The sequence below is a fragment of the Amia ocellicauda genome, chromosome 23, assembly GCF_036373705.1.
Source record: "Amia ocellicauda isolate fAmiCal2 chromosome 23, fAmiCal2.hap1, whole genome shotgun sequence".
In the NCBI taxonomy this organism is placed as follows: Eukaryota; Metazoa; Chordata; class Actinopteri; order Amiiformes; family Amiidae; genus Amia; species Amia ocellicauda.
This window is the reverse complement of record NC_089872.1, coordinates 9,083,077-9,103,245: the sequence shown is the minus strand read 5'-3', so window position 1 is coordinate 9,103,245 and position 20,169 is coordinate 9,083,077. Positions and strand designations below refer to the sequence as shown.

The 20,169-nt window shown below is 39.9% G+C and overlaps 1 protein-coding gene across 2 annotated transcripts in view; it reads left to right on the top strand.

Moving 5' to 3' along the window:
* desi2 (desumoylating isopeptidase 2) overlaps positions 1-20,169 on the top strand; it is a 34,801-nt gene that overhangs the window by 3,651 nt on the left and 10,981 nt on the right. The window contains exons 3-4 of one of the 2 annotated variants that reach the window (XM_066696660.1): positions 10,498-10,623; positions 19,104-19,176. In XM_066696660.1, coding sequence (XP_066552757.1) covers positions 10,498-10,623; positions 19,104-19,176 — 199 coding nt within the window. The remainder of the gene's footprint in view (positions 1-10,497; positions 10,624-19,103; positions 19,177-20,169) is intronic. The other variant, XM_066696661.1, reaches the window with a different exon arrangement.

Here is a 20,169-nt window from a genome sequence, read left to right as displayed (position 1 = left end):
TTTAGTGCTTTGAAAAGGTAAACCAAGTGTGCCTTGGAAGAAACAAGAGGTTATGTGAATTTTCTACCAAAGCAATAAAGTACATAAATTCTCTGCAGACTTTTTAGTTAGTTCGTTAGCCAATGTTGTTTTATTTCACGGGGTCATTAAGTGTCTCACAGTCAGACATTATGATTAAGAATGTTTAATTTGGAAAGTCATCCAAATAGAATTTTCATTTAGTTACTTAATTGGCCAAATCATTTCCAACAAAATGACAACAAAACTACTGGTTAATTATATGTAGCAATTTGAACATCAGTAGGTTTACTAAGAATGTAAAACCGTAGTCTAGATTCTGAGCTGCTGGTCCAATCTAGCTGACATTTGAAGTTTGGCGTTTTCCCATCTGAAGCATCATCGGTAACATTTTCAATCAAAAGTCCAAGATGGTGGTCTGCTGCTATGATGCTTGGTTGTCATGGAATCCCGTGACAGGAATTCCACTGTATTGGTATCTTGTCTTTGTTACCTTCATAATCTGATTCTATTAACTCCCTTGTACCTTTAATAGTGACATGAGCAATAAGATGAGGCCCATCAGATGAGTCATCAAATGAATGCCAGCACATTGCATTGTAAAGATTACAGCGCCTTCTTCTGAAGTTGTCAAGGCTAAGGCCCGTAAAGCTCTGTCAATCAAGTACATCCTTCAAGCCACTCTTTTGCAGAGTCTTTATAGCCGGCCCACTCTCTCAGTCCTAATGCCTGTTTCGTTGTCATATCTGTATGTGTACAATGGCTATCACACTGTACACTACGGATGAATGTGCTTGTGGTTGCTATTTTCCTTACAAGTATGTGTTCATTAAGCATTGTTGAGTGTGTGTCTGGTTTGTTTTGAATGAACCGTTTACAGATGTCTACATAAAGCACTAGCTGTCTCCCTCTCCAGCTGTAAACGTCCACACCATTGGTGCTAACAGGTCAAGAAAGCCATCATTCAAAATGTTATTTTCGAAACGGAATAATCGCTTAAAACTTCTCTAAAATTATTTGATGAATTGGATTATTTGATGAAGCAAAGTGTGCAAAAGCAGGTCGGAAAAGAGAAGTCGCAGTTCAAGATGGTTTTCGGTAATCAGGATGTTGTGGTCCCTGATGTTAGACTTCAGGGCCTACAAATCTGCCATATGTTTATTTATTTTTAATATTATCTTTGTGATTGGATCAGCCTTTATGAACTCCCAGACCATGAAGTTTGCTTATAAGGGTTCCATGACCCATTCTTTATATATCTATACTGTAAAAACAACAATCATCAGCTAATCAATAGAAAGACTAGCCTCAGAAGCACTCAGCTAGTAATTGATTTGCAAACAAATAAGTTACGAAAACAATGGTGTTCATTATACAATGGTAAGCAATCAATATGTACGGTAGTTGCCTGGTTAGCCACCATTATATTTGACTTCAGCAAGTACTATTTAGTTAAAGGAGTAAATGGGGAATATTTAGCCTTTTTCAATTAAAAAAAAATAATAATAACTTTTATGAAACCTTAAACCTCCTTCTATTAAACATAAGTACAAAAATAATACAGGTTCAATGAGAGTTTGAGTTAAATATTTCAAATTCCATTTTGGGACATGTTTAGCCTGCGAAGACGTCTGTGAATTGTCTGAGCCTGCCAGATGCGTACTTGCAGCGAGCAGCGTGTTATTTTTGGGCGCTAAAATAAATAAAGAAGGAAGATTGTCTGCCACTGGACCCTTGCATCTAGAGCGAAGACCAACCGAAGAAACGCTTGTACCGTCAGTGTCTATGCAGAACGAACACTACCAGCTCTAATCCCCGTCCCCTGCTCTGTCTGCTGTTTGTAAACTGAGACGTTTACCATCTGTCCCTGGCTGGTCACGTGTTGTAATGAATTCAAACGGCGACTCGCAGCAGTGGGTTCTTGTCAGCGCTTCGGTGAGTGGATGGCAGCTTACTGACGTCAACCTTCCCCCCCACCCCCCTCCTTCAAACAACATCTAAAGCTAGACCCCGTCACTGTCCAAAAAAACTTGACTGGCTCCATCCCCTCCTGGCAAACCTTCCTGGGTAGTCCTAGTGTGAAGTAAGGGTCAGGTTGTTTTTGCAGTGAAGTTTGAGGCTTTCTAACCATGTGCTACCAGACAGACTGCTGATCAAATAGAGGGAGACACAACTGGAGTGCTATGGACACTTGAGTACCAGGAACCGCACAGCACATAGCACACCGAGACTTCCCTGATCAATAAGCTGTCAAAGATGATATTGAGTTTGATGGGAGGAATGGCTTCTCACTAGTATCTAGTGAGTTATGGTTTATTTATTTTCTCATCCCCTCATTATTAGCTCCTCCCAGACTCCCAAGTCTCAAGTTAGTAGCCAAACCCAATTACCGCACTCACATAGAGCACATCAAGTTGTGTGTGAGGAGCCCATTATGTTAATGTTCGGCTGGGGAGACAGCCCTCTCTACTGTGACAGTTTTCTATATTTCAGACAGCCCTTCAAATTATCCGGTCCTCACTCCTGGCAGATTTGCTTAAACCTCTCAAGGGGAATAACATTAGATTACCTTACTCCAGTGGTTCTCAATCCTGGTCCTGGAGGACCCCCTACTCTGCTGGTTTTTGTTACAACTGAGCTTTCAGTTATTTAATTGAATCCTTAATTGAAGTAATGATTTGCTTATATTTGACTCTGTAAGTGTTACTGATAAAAAGTTGGTTCCTTAATAAGAGAAGCTTAGAATTGTATACTTAACTTAAACCCCCTACTCTTTAAAATAATTAAAAGGCTCTGATTTAGTAAATTATTAGTTTAATTAAGGGTTCAATTAAGTAACTGAGAGCTCGGTTTGAGCAATAAACAGCAAGGTAGGGGGTCCCCAGGACAGGGGTTGAGAAACACTGCATTACTCTATACAGACCCACTCCTGCCCCCTTTCACTCCCACCTACTGCCCTCCCTCCCTTGCTTCTGATAGAGGCTTTTAAAAGGAAAATGATCAATGGCAAAGGAAAGTGTTTAATCACATTCATTTATTTGACTTTGATCCTTCGAATCCTCAGGTTCAAGGATATGTCGTCTGATAAGCAACAGTATGTTAGATGCTTATAATTAGGCATGAGCCATTGTATAGTGCCTTTCTGTTCAGACCTAGAGTACATTGCAATAATGCTTGGGGGTTTCTCCAGTTCACTCGAAGCAGAATGTGTGCTGATATTTTCCCTTCTTCATTTCCTTTTTCTCTATCCTCCCCCATAAAGTGCAATAGGAGACACGACACTGACTGGCAGTCAGACAAGCTCTGGCGTTTCGCTGTGTGGAAAGTGTAAATTACTGCCTAGGGTGGTTGCTATGGCTTTTTGCCTGTCGTGACTGCTTCAAATTCTATTTGTTTGTTAATGTGCAGTAATTAGAGCCCGAACTGATTTATGCGTCGCTGTAGTACTAAAACCTAGCACAAAAATCACCATCACCACATACGAAATGAGGAATGTCCTGCAGATTTTTTATTCTTTGATAGCGTGATAAACAATGTTAATCTTTTATAGGAATTTCCCCTTCTAATTATTGTTTTTGACATACACTGATCAGCCATAACATTATGACCACTGACAGGTGAAGTGAATAACACTGATAATCTCGTTATCATGGCACCTGTCAGTGGGTGGGATATATTAGGCAGCAAGTGAACATTTTGTCCTCAAAGTTGATGTGTTAGTAGCAGAAAAAATGGGCAAGCGTAAGGATCTGAGCGACTTTGACAAGGGCCAAATTGTGATGGCTAGACGACTGGGTCAGAGCATCTCCAAAACTGCAGCTCTTGTGGGGTGTTCCCAGTCTGCAGTGGTCAGTACCGATCAAAAGAGGTCCAAGGAAGGAAAAGTGGTGAACCGGCGACAGGGTCATGTGCGGCCAAGGCTCACTGATGCACGTTGGGAGCGAAAGCTGGCCGGTGTGGTCCGATCCAACAGACGAGCTACTGTACCTCAAATTGCTGAAAAAGTGAATACTGGTTCTGATAGAAAGGTGTCAGAACACACAGTGCATCGCAGTTTGTTGCATATGGGGCTGCGTAGCTGCAGACCAGTCAGGGTGCCCATGCTGACCCCTGTCCACTGCCAAAAGCACCTACAATGGGCACGTGAGCATCAGAACTGGACCATGGAGCAATGGAAGGTGGCCTGGTCTGATGAATCATGAGTTCAGGGTGTTGATTGGCCTCCAAATTCCCCAGATCTCAATCCAATCGAGCATCTGTGGGATGTGCTGGCCAAACAAGTCCGATCCATGGAGGCCCCACCTCGCAGCTTACAGGACTTAAAGGATCTGCTGCTAACGTCTTGGTGCCAGATACCACAGCACACCTTCAGAGGTCTAGTGGAGTCCATGCCTCGACAGGTCAGGGCTGTTTTGGTGGCAAAAGGGGGACCTACACAATATTAGTAAGGTCATAATGGTTTGGTTTTCATCATGTGTTCCCAATTTCATGGACAAAATAAAATATAATAATGTCATTGTAATGGAGCAAGGCCTAGCCCTTTATTAAACACGTTTGTTTTTGAACATGTTTGGTAACATTCGTCTAGGTATTTTAGACCATAGATGCATAGAATTGAAAACCTTCTCTTTTCCTGAAGAACCAACAAAAATCATAAGCCCCATTCACACTGAAATGCCGCCAAATTGCCGGGAATTTGCCGGCAACGTTTTCCTGCTTTTTTTCCCGTTGCCCCCCATTCACACTGGGTTTGAAAGCCGGAAAATTGGCGGCTAGGATGCATTCACACAGAAAACGGAGATTGCCGGCAACAGCGGATATGCGTCACAGGATGTAACATGTTTCATGCTTCCGTTGTTTAAACTAAGATGGCATGCGAGCTGGAAGCAGTGTGGTGTCGTCTGGTTGTGGTTCTGCGAGTGTGAGGGAGCTCGCAATGGCTACCAGGTTAGCCGATGGGCTGCTTCCCCATATGGCGTAACCCATATCGTGAAATGCCCAGTCTTTTCGGTCGCATCCACTGCGGTTGTTGTGGTCCATAATTCTATGGAATTGTGCATTCAACCACTTTAATTTGCTGAGCACCTGCTGTTTATTTTTGTGGATGCCTCTGGCAGCTAGTAAATCCGAAATTCGTGAATACACCACGACATCCCTCGCCGTGCCTGTGAGTTGCTTTTGAATTTCCTCCTCTTCACGAATACTTAGTGCAATGATCTCTCTGTTTTGCCAGTTTGCCATGTTTCCTAGCTGTACTCCCTGTTGTAAGTAGTGCACCAATCTTGAAAACAAGAAATAATAAGGGATTCATGAACATTATGCCCCCCTATTCTGATTGGTTACGGCAGTTAGCTGACATACTGCTTCGACACGCAAGGACTTGACGATGAATTTGCCTGCTATTAGACTAGGACCCTTGCCGGAAAATTGCCGGCAACGATTTGCCGGCAATGACCCATTCACACAGACCTTGTTGCCGGCAATGGTTGATGAGGGGTTAAAAAATGCTAAAAACGTATAAATGTCCTGTAGTTTTTTGATCCACACATTTAACACGGGGTAGTTTGTCTACTTTTTCTCCGGCACTGTGGATTTTCTGTTTCTAAATCCTGCATTGTAGATTTTTTACTGCACAGTTTTTTTCAGCAGCACAATCTGCACATGATAGTTTTAGCATGTGAATATACTCTCTCACGGTATTGTGAGTATTAACCAGATAAACCATACTTCCTGTATGTTTTAGACGGTGCTTTTTATAGGTTTTAAATTTATTAATGTATTCAAACGGCAGAAAGTTTGTTGTTTTATTTAAATCTGCTGTATAGAGAAAACTATTTGGTAACCAGGTAGTTATTTTATTCTCAGTATCACAAAGAATGCCTGTAGTATCAACAGTACTCTATTCCAGAGAACGTGAAGCTCTTAATAAGCTTATTAGTGTAGAAAATATCACCTTTGTAAACTTAAGCCCAATTTCTATTTCCTGTCTCCTTCCTGAACTGTACAACTGGAACATCTTAGTTGGAGAATTGTAATGTAAAAAAAATATTTTTTATTTTTATACTCAATGGGTTTAGATCAACAGGGTTAATGAAGTGAAAGTGAATAGATTTTCTCCTACTGCAGCACCCCATTACAAAAATACAGCTAGACATTTGACGTGTTACTTCCACTTTGTTTAAAGAGCATGACTTACGATAGGAGTTTAAAAGGACTGAATCTTTCTGTATTTGAAAAGGGATCTAAGTGAAATCTTCAATAAGGGAACGTGAAGGCCGAGTATTACTTCAGAGTTTGATTTTTAAATAAAACACAAGGCAGTATTTTAAAGCGAGCTAAAAGATTATGCATCTGTCGCAACAGATATTCTTGCATAGCTAATCAAAGTGTTCACCCCTTCCTCATTAACACAAAGCTGCTTCCTTACATATGCCATACCTTTCTCATGCATCCAAACCCTTGTTAAAGTGTAGCCATGTCATTTTAGGAAGGAATTGCTGGTATTTTAAAAATAAAAATCAATTATCAATTTTGATTGAATCAGTAGCGCTCAAAAATAGTTACATATATATCAAAATATGCAGTACCCGAATATTCATGCCCTGGCAGTCAGTTCTTATTGAATCCTCTTTTGACTTTGATATCATTAAGGAGATGCTTCCTTTAGCCCTTTAATAGTAGTTCATCAACATTTCAGGAGGCAATATTAACCTCCTCCGGCCATGCAGAACCTCTCTGGCTTCTAGAACGGCTATATTTATACCTTTTAAAAAAGTATGACGAGATTTGTCACTTGCTTTTCATTTTTGCAATACAAATCTGTTGCAAGATGTGCTTTTTTATATGTTTATTATGTTCCCGGCCTCCTCAGTCCCTTGTTTCATTTGCTACTAGATACATGTTCATGTATCTGTTTTTAGTTATCCTTGGATCCTTTAATAAAAATCCACTGAAGTAGATCTGATATTTTAAAGCAGCCCTAAAGGATCCCCCCTCCTCGTTTTAATTGACTTTTCTTCTTCGTCCTCAAAACCCTGCATTCGCATGAATGGCTCTGTGGGCTTCATCATTTCTCTTGGCATGTAGAGTTTGCAGCCTGTTCATGCGTGACACACATATGGAACAGGTGGGGGGGCAGGTCTCTGGTGTGTCTTGGTAATTTGGAATGGAAAACCCAGGTAGTTTCAGAAAGAGATGAGGATTTTTGGGCCTCTCTTTTCATTCGAGATATTCTGATTCTGGCAACATGGCTCCTATCAACTGGGCGGTGGTGACCAAATCATAATTAACAATAATTTCCATAGACTTTGGAACCTTTGGATTATAGCATTGTTTAAATAAAAATCTTTGTTACCTACTGATACTGTGAGCTGGACCAGCCAATAGCATCTTTCCTATGTGACCTTTTTGTTCCAGTTATGATTCACACATTAATGAGTAATCTTTGTTTCTTTTCACATTTAGTCATTGTGTCATCTTTCCCAAGAGACCTCAAACAAGTTTCGATTTGCTAGTGACAGCAGCAGCAGTTCTCGATGGATAGTTTATCCCCTAGTCCCATCAAGCCACTGAGTAAAAAAAACAGTTATAGTGTAGTACTACTTTGCATATGAAAGGAACTTTAAATGCATCTGTCATTGGTTTGTCTTTAATGAGGTCATATTTTGTTATTTAGTGTATTAAGTGCAAAGGTAAAGTCGTTTATATATCACGATCGACTGGAAGAGTCCGAAATGGGTTTCGCAGATTTATGTGTGGGCCTAGACTAGATGTATAGACCCACACCCACACATTTAATAATGATCTTGTTAAAAATAACCTCTCTGATGCAACGCACTGCACCCTTTCTCAGTTGTCTCCCAATGGGTTTCTATATTTAACTGCCTCGGTGAAGAGAACCTGTTATTCAAGCCTGCCTGAGTACCATCACCAAGACCAGGATAGATGGTGACGCAGGGCCTAATGGTGGCTTCTAACAGATGGAATTCTGGGAAGGGAGGAAGAGAGAGAAGTGTTTCATTTGGGTGTAATGAGGTCTTTAGGGAGCGGAAATGACTACAATATTGAGGAGAGGTTCTTTTGATACAGAAGAGGAACCATGCCAATGTTTTCAAGTTGAAACATCCCAAAGATAATTTATTTGGAGAGTTTGTGGGTTATTTTGGGAAATGTTTAAACTTGTGGTTGCAAGTGGCTCGGATACTTTTAAACACAAAAGCTGAGCAAAACTGACCCATTTATGTATGCATGTGTTTATATTATTTCGGGTTTTATATTCAAGAAATTGAAACTGCAATTTTGCTCCTGCACATTGGCCTGATTTAAATGCTTAGTTAAAAACACTTAACGCAGGAATTGCATTACATAACCGGTGCTGGGAAATCCCCTTAGCCTGCTTTGCTAGCTGTCTTGTCTCTGCTGTTCGTGGATAGGATTTCTTTTTAACTGAGCTCTCGGAAACATATCAGCATTTCAGTGTGAATGACAGTGCGGCCTTTGTGCAGATTATCAGGAAATAATGATGACGTGAAAGCGCCTCATAGCGTTTTTCTAAATCTGAACTTGGCAGGTAAATGTACAAGGAACAAAATGAACTGAATACAATGGCAATGGGCCGAGGCAAGAAGAACAGACCAAAGATGGACAAAATAACCTATAGAATGGAAAAAGACCTAGAAGACGACCACTTAAAAGACGGGAAGTTGAAATAAGATTTGCAGGTGTGCACATCCAAACAAGTGCAAATATCCTATATATATATGCAGCTCTCTCTTGAATTTGATTTGGAAAAAATAAAATCATCACATATAATCTGACTTTAGCATTGGCTTTTCACGTCCGATTGGGATCTTAAAGGAAAAGAAGTGTACTTAAAATGCCTGTTGTGAGATTGGGGAATGAATGAAGACTCATCTCTTTCACTGTAGCCTCCACACACCCTAGAGCGAGACAATGCTGCCAAATTATAACATTTTCAGAGACTTCCTTTTGGATTTAATCAAGAGAGTATAGTTAGTTAGCAGTTAGTCTGCTTAGAAATTGCTTTTTTTGTTTTGTTTTTGCTTTTTTTTAACTTAACAGTGTCTATTTTGGGTCCTGGGAGTTTTTTCTCCTCTTGTTTTGAACCCCAGCTCATGTGTTAACCTGCTCTACTGGAAACTTCATCCTTCCAGAGAGGAATGTGAACGACTTCAGTCAAAGAATGTTTGTTTTGATCGTTTAGATCTCTACAATTACATGTTCCCGGTCAGGTTACAGTATATCAGCCAGCTGGGTCATTCTGTGGGGAACCAGGATGTTAGCTGAACATACACAAAAACCAAGTTGCAAACAACAAACAGTACTGTGTATATCAGTATTGTTAGGATATAACAGAAAATAGAGCATAAAATACTAATACTCTGTAAAGTAGATTTACAAACACTGCAGTATTGACCATTTCCCCTCCTGCTTGCGTAACTGGTTTTCCAGGCATTACATACTCCAGAGACACTGTGCTACATTTTATCAAGTCTGGCTAAGATTTCCAACCAGCTTTGAAGGATCCCAGGATCCTGGCGGCTTTGTCCAGCTCCAGGTGTGATTTACTTTGTGTCTGGAATATACACTGAGATAGTAAAAGAACAGATAGTCTTTTGCAGGAATGCTGTCTGGTTTATAAAATAGACATTTCCCATTTGTATATTTAAAGAAACGCATTTCACTTCAGGATCACAGTGCAATGAACAAATTGCGGACACTGAAACTATGGCACACTTCCTTTATTGTTTTATTTTGAAAAGGTATTCCGAAATCTGAAAGGGACTAAATATCAAATGTTTTTTTCTCCCTTCATATTTCACTTTGCTCTTCTCTTGGCAGCTAGACAAGTTCATCATAGGGGGGATGAGGAGGTGGTTATTATTGAATGCAATTTACAAGTACTAATCCTGTTTTGTTTTTAATCTGTATGATGTTTTTAATGTGAATGCCAGGTCTTTAGTGGAGTTGCTACCTACCTTTCAATGGTTGAGGGTTGTCCAAGCTAAACAAAGAAGAAATGCATGGATGACTAAGGCCTCTCATGTAGACCTCATCTGTTCTGTTTCATAGTAACGGTGTAATTTAATTTCTCCGGCTTCTCTTGTCAGTGAAGATGATGATGTTTGACTGCTGGTGTCAAGAGAAACCAGGAGAGATCCCCTGGCAAGAATTCCAAGTCACCAGCAGGTCACAAACACCCGTCCACAAATCCTTGTACTTCCAAGGCACTGAACTTTAAAAATGGGACCTCCGTATAGCTGTGGAGCAAGTCAATTGTTGGGGAGTAAGGCGGCTCATAATCTTAAAGAGCATACATTAAACCGCAGCCTGGGGTCTTGGAACGCCATCTCTCGGATTTCACAGCGCCTGGTTGATGTGCTTCAGCTGAAACGGCAGCAGGAAAGTGCACCACTGTCCCGGCTGGCAAGGCTGTTTAGTATTCTACTTGCTTTTTAGGACTTAAAAGCTGAGGGAGTTTCTGAAGAGCAACTGATGACTTCTTACTTCACCTTTACAACTGGATCTGGTTTCCGGGGAGAGGCATTCCAAGGTGATTTAAAAGTAATTGTGGATCAGGACCAGGTGTGTATCTGTTCTGGAAACAAGATGCAACGCTGCATAAAGGAATTAGAATGAATACCTCCCTCCCTGTTAGCACTGCAAGCTGGTTGACTTACTGATACTCAGACAGTTGTGCATTTGCATATTCCATAAATATTGAACTGGAGAACTAAACCAAGACCCTACATTGAAGAAATAATAATAATATAGAGAGAGAGAATGGAACCAACCAATCGATTGAACTTTCCTATCACACAATTGTACAATTATCAGTATCTGTAGCCATACGATGAGACTGATACCTATGCAAAGGATTACGTACGATCATTCTGGAATTTACATTATTACCAGGGGTTGGGATATGTGTCCAATGGATTACTATTCAAAAGTATAAGTAGCTTACAAATGAATAAACCAATGCACCAACCAATTTAATTGAAACATTTATTCCTTATGTAATAGAATTCAGAGAAGATTCACTCCCATTTGTTTTTGGTTTTGTTGTTGTTGAGTTGAACTCCGGCCGACCATATTTGCATTCAATCACTTGTTACTGTAGGGACATTATAGCTTGCGAACAGGGAGTTTTGAACAATGCATGCACCATGAAATTGTGACTTAAGCACATTGTGTCTTTAGGAGACATTTGTAGGGGGCTAAATTTTCAATCCCTTTGTTCCTAGAGCATCACAATGCAGCTTTGAGTCAACCCAAACTGATATTTTGCTCACACCACAGAAGGGACCCACAATGGTGGTGCAAGTCATGACAAGCTTGGACTGTGGACTGTGGAGATGTATTTCCTCTGGGAAATTCCTGAACAGAGTACCCTGCTACAGAGAGTCTCTCCAGCCCACATTACAGCAGAGCCAGGCCCAGACGGCTCATAATTACAGTGCTGGGAGCCGAGTCCTTCTCATCCCAATGAAGGATGGCTTTAATTAGATTGGAAGTAATTGGAAGTAAAGGGATAAAGTCTTGTATCAAAGCCAGCGTGATAATGCAGAGCGGGTAAGAAGTTTTTACAGAATCGTCTCGGACTAACAAAGCTTGTCTTTCGCCCTGGCTGGATATAGTTTTAGTAGAAATGCATTTAATTTCAGCTCAGCGTTGCACCACCTATATCGTGAGAAGATGTTAGGCAATGTAGCGCCAGTAAGACCACATTTGGGACTCAGTGTTTGTTAATATTCTCTGCTGTTTTTAAGACTTAAATTGAAACTTCAAAATGCAGTCGTGAGTTTCTGTAATACAAGATGCCATGTTTTTGAAGCCGAGTGTGTCTCTGCTTCTTTCTTCAAAACAACCAAACAAAACAAAAATATATAAAACAGTATAAGTATTCTGTTCCCAGCTATGAATTCACATCTGATTTAAAATGGCAAGCAAATCTTTAAGTGCCTTTGTCTTCTCTTTCCTTTCTCTTTTATCTGTTTGAATTGTTTTTGCACTCTTCAGCTTGGTATTGACCTGAAATTCTGTTTCCCGGAGTAGCAGTGGCAGAGCCGACAATGCACTGAATTCTCATCTGGTAAAGGCCTGAAATGATTTTGCCCTGCGCTGCTCAGACAGAGACACTCAGCCCAGATTAAATGAAACCTGCTTCGACTTACCTGCCAATAGCACATTTCTAATGGGATTTTCCTCATTGAGTGAGCCCATCTACACAGTGGAAAATATTGGTATTCGGAGTTCATCATAGGGTGAAATATTGTATTTAATCCGAAACCATGCTGCCACTTTCATTTAAAAATATGATTACTTGGTTTACGGTGTTCGATTTTGTTTACTCTTTTTTTTTTTTTTTTTTCATTTTTGGCTTGGTAGTTTGTGCTCATTTGTGAAAGTTTTAGCTTCGGAAAATGTGGATACACGTGGATTTAATGTAGTGAAGAAGCGAATTCCCAACGGAAACTCTAAAACTTAAAATCAGAGATAAATCCTTTAATTAAAACAACATGAATTGCTCCTTTGGGACATGTCATTAAACTGCAAAGCGCCACAATGAATCACCCTGTATTAAGATTAAGCTTTGTGGCAGCCTTTTTTTTTTTTCTCCCTCTCTCATTGTAATGGCACTCTGTTCATCGTCTCGGCGTACAATCAGCGTGTGTGTGACTATATTTAGGAAACTTTGCTTTAACATGGTCTCTGAAATGAGATCTCTTACACAGTTCATCAAAGCCCTTTTTTGGGAGGGTGGCCACGTTGGGGGGGAGGGGGACATGATGCATGCCTGCACAGTGCATTTCTCTACAGATAAACACTGGAGTGTAGCATAGCAGGAGAAAAATATTCATAACATCAGCCTTTGATGTATTACCCGCCCAGTCCCCCATCCATCGCCGTGTATGTAATAAATAATCCTGCCCAGCATTCATACATTTCTAAAGATGGACATCACATTCATCCACTTTGGCGCCAGATACAAGACATCACTGGGTAGAAGTAGAAATGAAAAATGATCGCATACTTCAGTGTAATTATTCCCTATTTTTTTTTGTTTACCTCACTGTAATGAAATGAAACTTGTTTTATACCTTACTATCGGCCTTGACACAGAGATCATACGTATGCAGCACGAAACCCAGCCAACAAGACCAACTGGTGTCCTGATCCGTTGCATTATGGTCTACTGCTGGCAACTGATATTAATACCAAAAATACAAAAAGCATTATGAGAAAACTGGGCAATGCTCGGGGATCTATCCTTCTGAACTCTGACCTCTGGAATGACAAGATGTGATTTCTGATAGAATATAATGCTCAAAGTGGGACTTCCAGTAAGGTTCCATTAACGGGTTTGATTTAAAAGATAATAAAAATAACGCAATCATAATCAAGCCTTTTCCGAGCCTTAATCCCTAATGTTCTGGGACAAGCTGCTTGCACAATGTAGCTTCACCTTTGCAGCCAGGCCTGGAATTGCTCTAAAGCTGCTTTTTAAAATTGCTACGAGTTGTGTAGCACGAAGGTGTCAGTTTCAACACATTGCCTCTCATGTTGTAGAGTGTTGTTATTCTTCACTCATAAACATGATTGTTAAGCTAACATACCCTGTTGCAATAACACAGACGTGTCAATATCAAGTTGGGCCTTTTTTTGTGCTGCCTGGACTCCCCTCTGGAGAGAAAGTTTATGTATTCTATGCTGGGATATTGAGTCTCAAAGTCTGGACTGTCTCACCGCTGAAGGAGGAGGTTAATCTTTTAATGAATGAAATAACTAATTCATTAATCTTTCGTAAATCAAAAATCTTTTTTTGGTTTCCTCTTCACCATAGCAACCATGCATTGCAGTTTGTTTCCCATGAAAGCAGTCTAGCAGAGATTACTTTGAATGAGGAATGTCTTGAACAGAAAAGTAGCTGTGAATACCATCTGTAAACCATGTGTAGTCCCATTGGATTTGCATATATTTTATTAAATCGCTGCTGTTTTGCTCACCGCTTCTATCCTCTCTGTCTCGTGATGAGTTGCCTGCTGTAGGCAAGCTGAGGGGAGACGCATTTTATCACAGTGTATGTTTACAGTTTTTAATACGAAGAGCATCTCTTAAAGTACTGGCCCATGTTACAGCACCACAGACACATTTGATATGGAGGGGACTTGTGCCCAGTTTGTTGGCACAGACACCATTCAGACTACTTTAAGTGCCAGGTGTGAAATGGCAGCCATTCGCCAAGCTGGTAATTAATCGTACATCTTAATTAAACTGCACTTTCCAGTTTATAACAGGTGCAGCTTCGGTTGCCACATTTCCCAGTAAACCTCCAACTAAAGACTGGACAGGTAAATTCTAAAATAAATTAACTCTATTTAATGAAAGTGACTTGATTGCCATGGATAAAAGTCTAAAATGAAACTAAAATGAATGTGGCACAAGTACAGCTGACCTTAAAACCTAGACAGTGTCATAAACTGTCCATTGATTGACAATCCGATAAGGGAAGCAATATTATTCAAATATCAACCATGTTGGCATAAATGTGCACTATTTACATGGAGAATGATTAGAAGGCACGAGGCAGGAATGAAAGGGAGCATGAGGTGGTTTATAAGGACAGATTGATATTTATGAAGGGCTCTTTGCTTTTGCAATGCAAATGCATCAATTCTGAATGCAAAAGCGTGACACTGTTCATTTTGTTCTGTCACACTGGCACTTTTTTTTTTTTTTTTTTTTTTAAACATAAGAGCACTGTTGGTTTTAAGTGCCTGAGGTGGTAATGCTGTGAGAGACGCAAGTGGACTACTTGTGGGAAGCCACCTTTTCAGAAAAACGTAATGCACGTAAAAGGTTTGTTTGTGGTGCTGGTAGTTTAAATGCTTTTAAAGGTTTGACCTGAATAAAGGGTGGGCGGCAGGGAAGTAAAGCACCTAAATGCATAATGGGAACGTTAAGACCGTAAAATGTGATTACCCACTCTGAGTATATCCAGTTATTTGAGGAAATGCCCCTAGACTGAGCTGCCAAGTTTTCCAGTTTGTTTTGTTGTTGGCAGAAGCCCGACTAGTGCTTGTTCTGTGTGGCCGGGCATAGAGACTCTTTATTTATGGGCTCCTTTTTGTGTTTTCAAACCCTGTCTGGTGTTGGCAATATCTTTGCCATTGTAATTCTGAAATTACATGCACCAAACTCAAAGGACGTTTCTGGTTCTCGGTCTGTATGATGCTACAGTAGCTTAAAGATCCGCTTCGAGATGGATCTTGAATGCACCCAGTGACTTGACATCCTCAACATGATTGGGCAGGTTGTCCCATTAACCGAAGCCCATTATTTCTACAAAACATGCAGTGACATCACCTTCCGTTAAAGCACGGCATTTCACCACTGACTCTGAGACCAAGAAGACCTGCTGATCTCAGGGATACAGAGCATATAATTACAATAAAACCGCCTTTCAAGAGTCACAGGCTTTTCTGACAAGAATAAAGAACAGGAGATTTCACCGCTTCTGCAGTTCCGCACGTCTGTGTACTTCATGTCTCACACATTGTCATAAAAGTGAGAACACGTAAACGGGGGAAGCTGCGTCAAACAAATAATGGGTCAGAGTCTATTTCACTTTACTTTGAAAGCTCTAACAAGTCCAGGGAGAGATGGCGCCATAACAGGCTGATTTTTGCTCGCCATCGGCCCCCGTTACAGAAGAGAAGACTACCTGGAAGTCCCAGGGATCCCCTTCATCTTGGGAATGCAAGTTGTTAAGACAGCTCCACATGATTCAGGCTTCATCTAACATCAAGTCACAGTTAGAACTGAGATCTTAGGGAATTCACCTGCCTTTTAACTTGTATCAAAGAGACATTAATAAATAAACGAGCTCCCTCCTGTAACTGCATATCTCAGTGACAGGTAATCGTCTTCATAAAGGCAAGCTATCCCTGTAAGTGCTTAACTCCAGGTAACTACCAAAACAAAAAACTGAATGGTGTCTGTTTGTTTTTCAGGAAGGTTGACCATTGGGGGGTGGGGGGGGTGGGGGGATGAATGTAGTTATTTTTCACTTGATATTTTAAGCAAAAATGCAAATCTAAGTTGGAAAGATGAAACTGTATGAGGCGATTTCAAATATAAATGTTTATGAAAATCATTTCACAATGTAAGAGGTTGTAAGAACTTGTTTATGCATCCATTCTTGTTTGTACCTTTGTCATTGCCTCACCAGGAACGGTAAACAATGTGGGGGATACAGCCATTATAAACAGCCTCTTTTTGGGGAGAGAAAAATACAAAAAAAAAAATTGCTGACCTGCATTCAGCAGTAATGAGAATATGAACCACTTCTGAATCTCTGTGAGTGTCGAGTGTGCAAACATGTTTTTACAGTCGCATGTCACTGACAATTAGGAAAGCAAGTCCTATTTTATAAGCACTTTGTATTATCTAAATGAATTATAAACTCAGGTACTCTCTTTGTTGTGCAGCTACAATAAATCCCTGTAAACCAAGTGGTATATGGACCAGACCATTCACTGGGAATTCAATTAGATCACATGAGACGTCCTCAATACACTAATGGAGTTCTTGGCACTAAATATGAAATGACTTGTTGTATATAGTGCTCCTGAACTGGCTTTTTTTATATACCGAATGCAACCCCAATTTTGGGAAATTGGTGCAATCTGCATATCCTGAAACTCACTAAACTGATTAATCCTATAAGCAATTAATGAAGCATGTTTTTCTGAAGCATGTTCTTTGAAGTGTCAAGCTTTTTCATGAAACCCATAACCGTTCTTTATTATAAGGGGATATTCTACATCAGCTGACTGATTGATTAATTGATTAAGAGCATTCAAAATTAGATGTATGAATCTGTAGCACAGGTATTAGTTTTTCCTGTATTCCTGTGTTTTTCCAGCTTGTCGTGATCAGAAGCGAACAGTATCTTTTCAAGCAACTGCACTGTCGAGATGCCGTGAAGGTACAGCTGGAGCGGCTGTCTGAAATCTGTCAGAATAAATGTCTGTTTCAGTACCTGTATCACAGTTTCTGTCACAGCGGGGCGGCTTTTTGATGCGAACATCGCTGTAAATCAAATCAGGAAGTGAGCTGATTAAATCAGTTCAGCTGCGATTGCCTGGTGCTGTAACTGCACTCTGCGAGAAGGGCTGCAAAGACATGCGAGTCGTGTCTGAACCGTTCTGTTCATTGTGAAGGTTCCCCGAGCTTTCCTGAAGGGAGTGAGCTTCAGATGAAGATTTCACTGGGAGATGTTATTTGAGATCCTGTCCCTCTTTAGGGTTGTCAGAAGCGTGTGTTAAGCTTAAACACAAACAAACATGCACACAAACAGCCCCTTTGCTTGATGTTTCAAGTTTCTTTCCACAGGAAAAAAGAAAGACCTGGCAAATGGCAGCACGAGTAGAAACTGAGCTTTTATCTTGATAATACATTAATTTATTCATGACTTTATGTGACCTGCCTGAAGTAATTAAATGTGAAGCTGTGTCAAAAGCTTATGTTTGATCAAATTCGTTACTTTGAAAAGATACTCTTTCTCTTATCATATCGTGTCCCTGATTTTAGTCATCCCTTTCTGACTATTAAAAGGTTGTAAGAACAGAAGACCTCACACACGGAACGAAGACTTGTCAGAAAGGTTCAGGGATTCGTTGATTGAGTCGAGGACTGTGCAATCAAAACACATCAAGCCCTTTTTGAAGGAGACCGATCTCTAGCAGTGTTCGAGTAATAAAGTAAAACCTACCTCTGTATCTTCATGGCTGCTGACACGAGCCACTGCATTAATATTGAAGACCAGAAGTAGCCTAAACAGATTGCACTTGTGCCACAAATTGCCCTCCGAGTTTCATACAGCTTTAATCAACAATAATGTGTTGGTAAATGTGTGATCATCTCCTATTACCAAGCGTTAGTGTGCAAAGGGTGAACGGTACTCAGCTGTTGTTGCTCTTTTATTATTATTTTTTACCAGAATTGTCCTTTTTAGTTTCCATGGTTACGTGGGGTTGAGCAGGTTAGTCGTTCATAATTTGAAATCTCTGGCTCAAAGTCAATAGTCTGCAAACACAATCCTATCAGATGTGCGTTGTGCACTTTTGATAACCTGGTTCATATGTACCAGCCCTCAGACAAACCAATGTGGAATATCCTGTTTGTGGTTCAGTGAAATGGTCAGTTAATCCCCTCAGCTGTAATTAGTGAGGTATAGTGTTAACTCACCTCAGCCATTAGAGATTGCCTGTGCATCTTTTTTCGGGGGTGGGGTGGGAGGTTATATTATTCCGACTGTAATTGCCAGATATCAGCTGTCAAATAGTAGAGGGTAAATAAGTAGATGATGTCAATTTGGATTGGGTTTCAAGCAAAATGGATTCCTGTGACACTTTTGAATCAGGACCTTACACACTGCGCTGCCATTGATCGTTAAAATCGGATTTTTCTTAATTACTTCCCGTGTTGCCTCCCACACAACGTCTTAGCATTTGGAGGGACCGAGATACGGCGTTTGATACGGCTTCCTTCAGATTGCCTCATCCTAATGAGGCGTGTCGGTTCTGCTGGCTGATTAACCATTAATGCTGCTTTGGTTCAGAGCCCTAGTAGACACCATCTACTCACTTATTAACCTAATTGATCAGCTGACAGGAGATGTCCATTTGTGATACAAATTACCTATTTGTTGAATGAAAACCATTTTGAAAGGTGCTCCCCTGGTACTCAAATCTGCCATTTTAAAATGCAACTCTCCCACAGGTTGTGTCTGTGCATGCTCCCATTTGTGCTTGGTGTTCATTCACATACTTTTTATCCATGTGTCAAGATTTCTCGTTTTTTATATGGCTGCAATCTGTGTCTGAACATTTGAGTTCAATAGTAAATACTGGCCACAGTATCATGACATATATTTTTGTGATTTAAACACCCGCTTTCGGATAGGTCTGTAGCCCCTATGAGTTGCTTTAAGTTTTCTAGATGTGCGAATTGACTTTGACAGGTTACCAAAATGTTGTTGTGGTTGTTTGTTTCAGTATTGGATCAATGAATTCACCACATCTCTGGGCATTGGTGTCTTTCACTCAGGGATTGAAGTCTACGGCAGAGGTAAGATAATTCCGTTTTGGCACCCATTTCTCATATCATGAAATCTACAATGATGTGTGTGTGTTTATATATTTTTATAATCGAGTCAGTTCAACCATCCAAATTAATACAGACAGTGATTCCTCCCACATTCCAGTGTCTCCAGGTCTGCAGCTATACATACTCGCCTCATTGAGCTGGTAGCTTTGGATCTGGCATACAACCTTACAATACAATACAATACAATACAATACAATACAATAATACTTTATTGTCCACACAATGTGGAGATTTGACCAATAGCTACAACCATGACAGCCATACAGCTTTTCTTGTATTAAACAAGAAGGTATTCATAGTTTTATTAATATATTTGTATATGAATCAACATCCCCTGATATGACTGTCAAATGAGTACATTGAATTAATAAATGTGAACAAACACTGTACAATATTTACAGATATTTACAAAACATACATACAAATACATTTACAACAATCAATTACTTTTTATTTACAATTGATACATATTTTTCCCAAGAGGGTGTATATACAATAACAGCACCGAAAATGTGCAATAACACTATTTAAAATGTATTTATAAATGTGTCAATTGCAGCATATTTCTAAACCATAGAAACATACATGAATATTTGCTAAATTCATACATTAATATATAGGGGTCGTACATTCATGAATTCATTCAGGAACTTTCTAATTGCACAACCTGTTTCCAGACCATTTGATAGAGTAATATTTAGTACCATATTCACAGTATTTAATCAAATCTGATTGTGAAAAGTAATATATATATATATATATATATATATGTGTGTATATATAGCCTATAATGTGTGTGTACAGTACTGTGCAAAGGTTTTAGGCAGGTGTGAAAATATGCAGTAAGAATGCTTTCAAAAATAGACCTTTTAATAGATTATATTTATCAGTTAACTAAATGCAAAGTGAGTGAACAGAAGAAAAATCTACATCAAGTCAATACCCCTGTCTGTG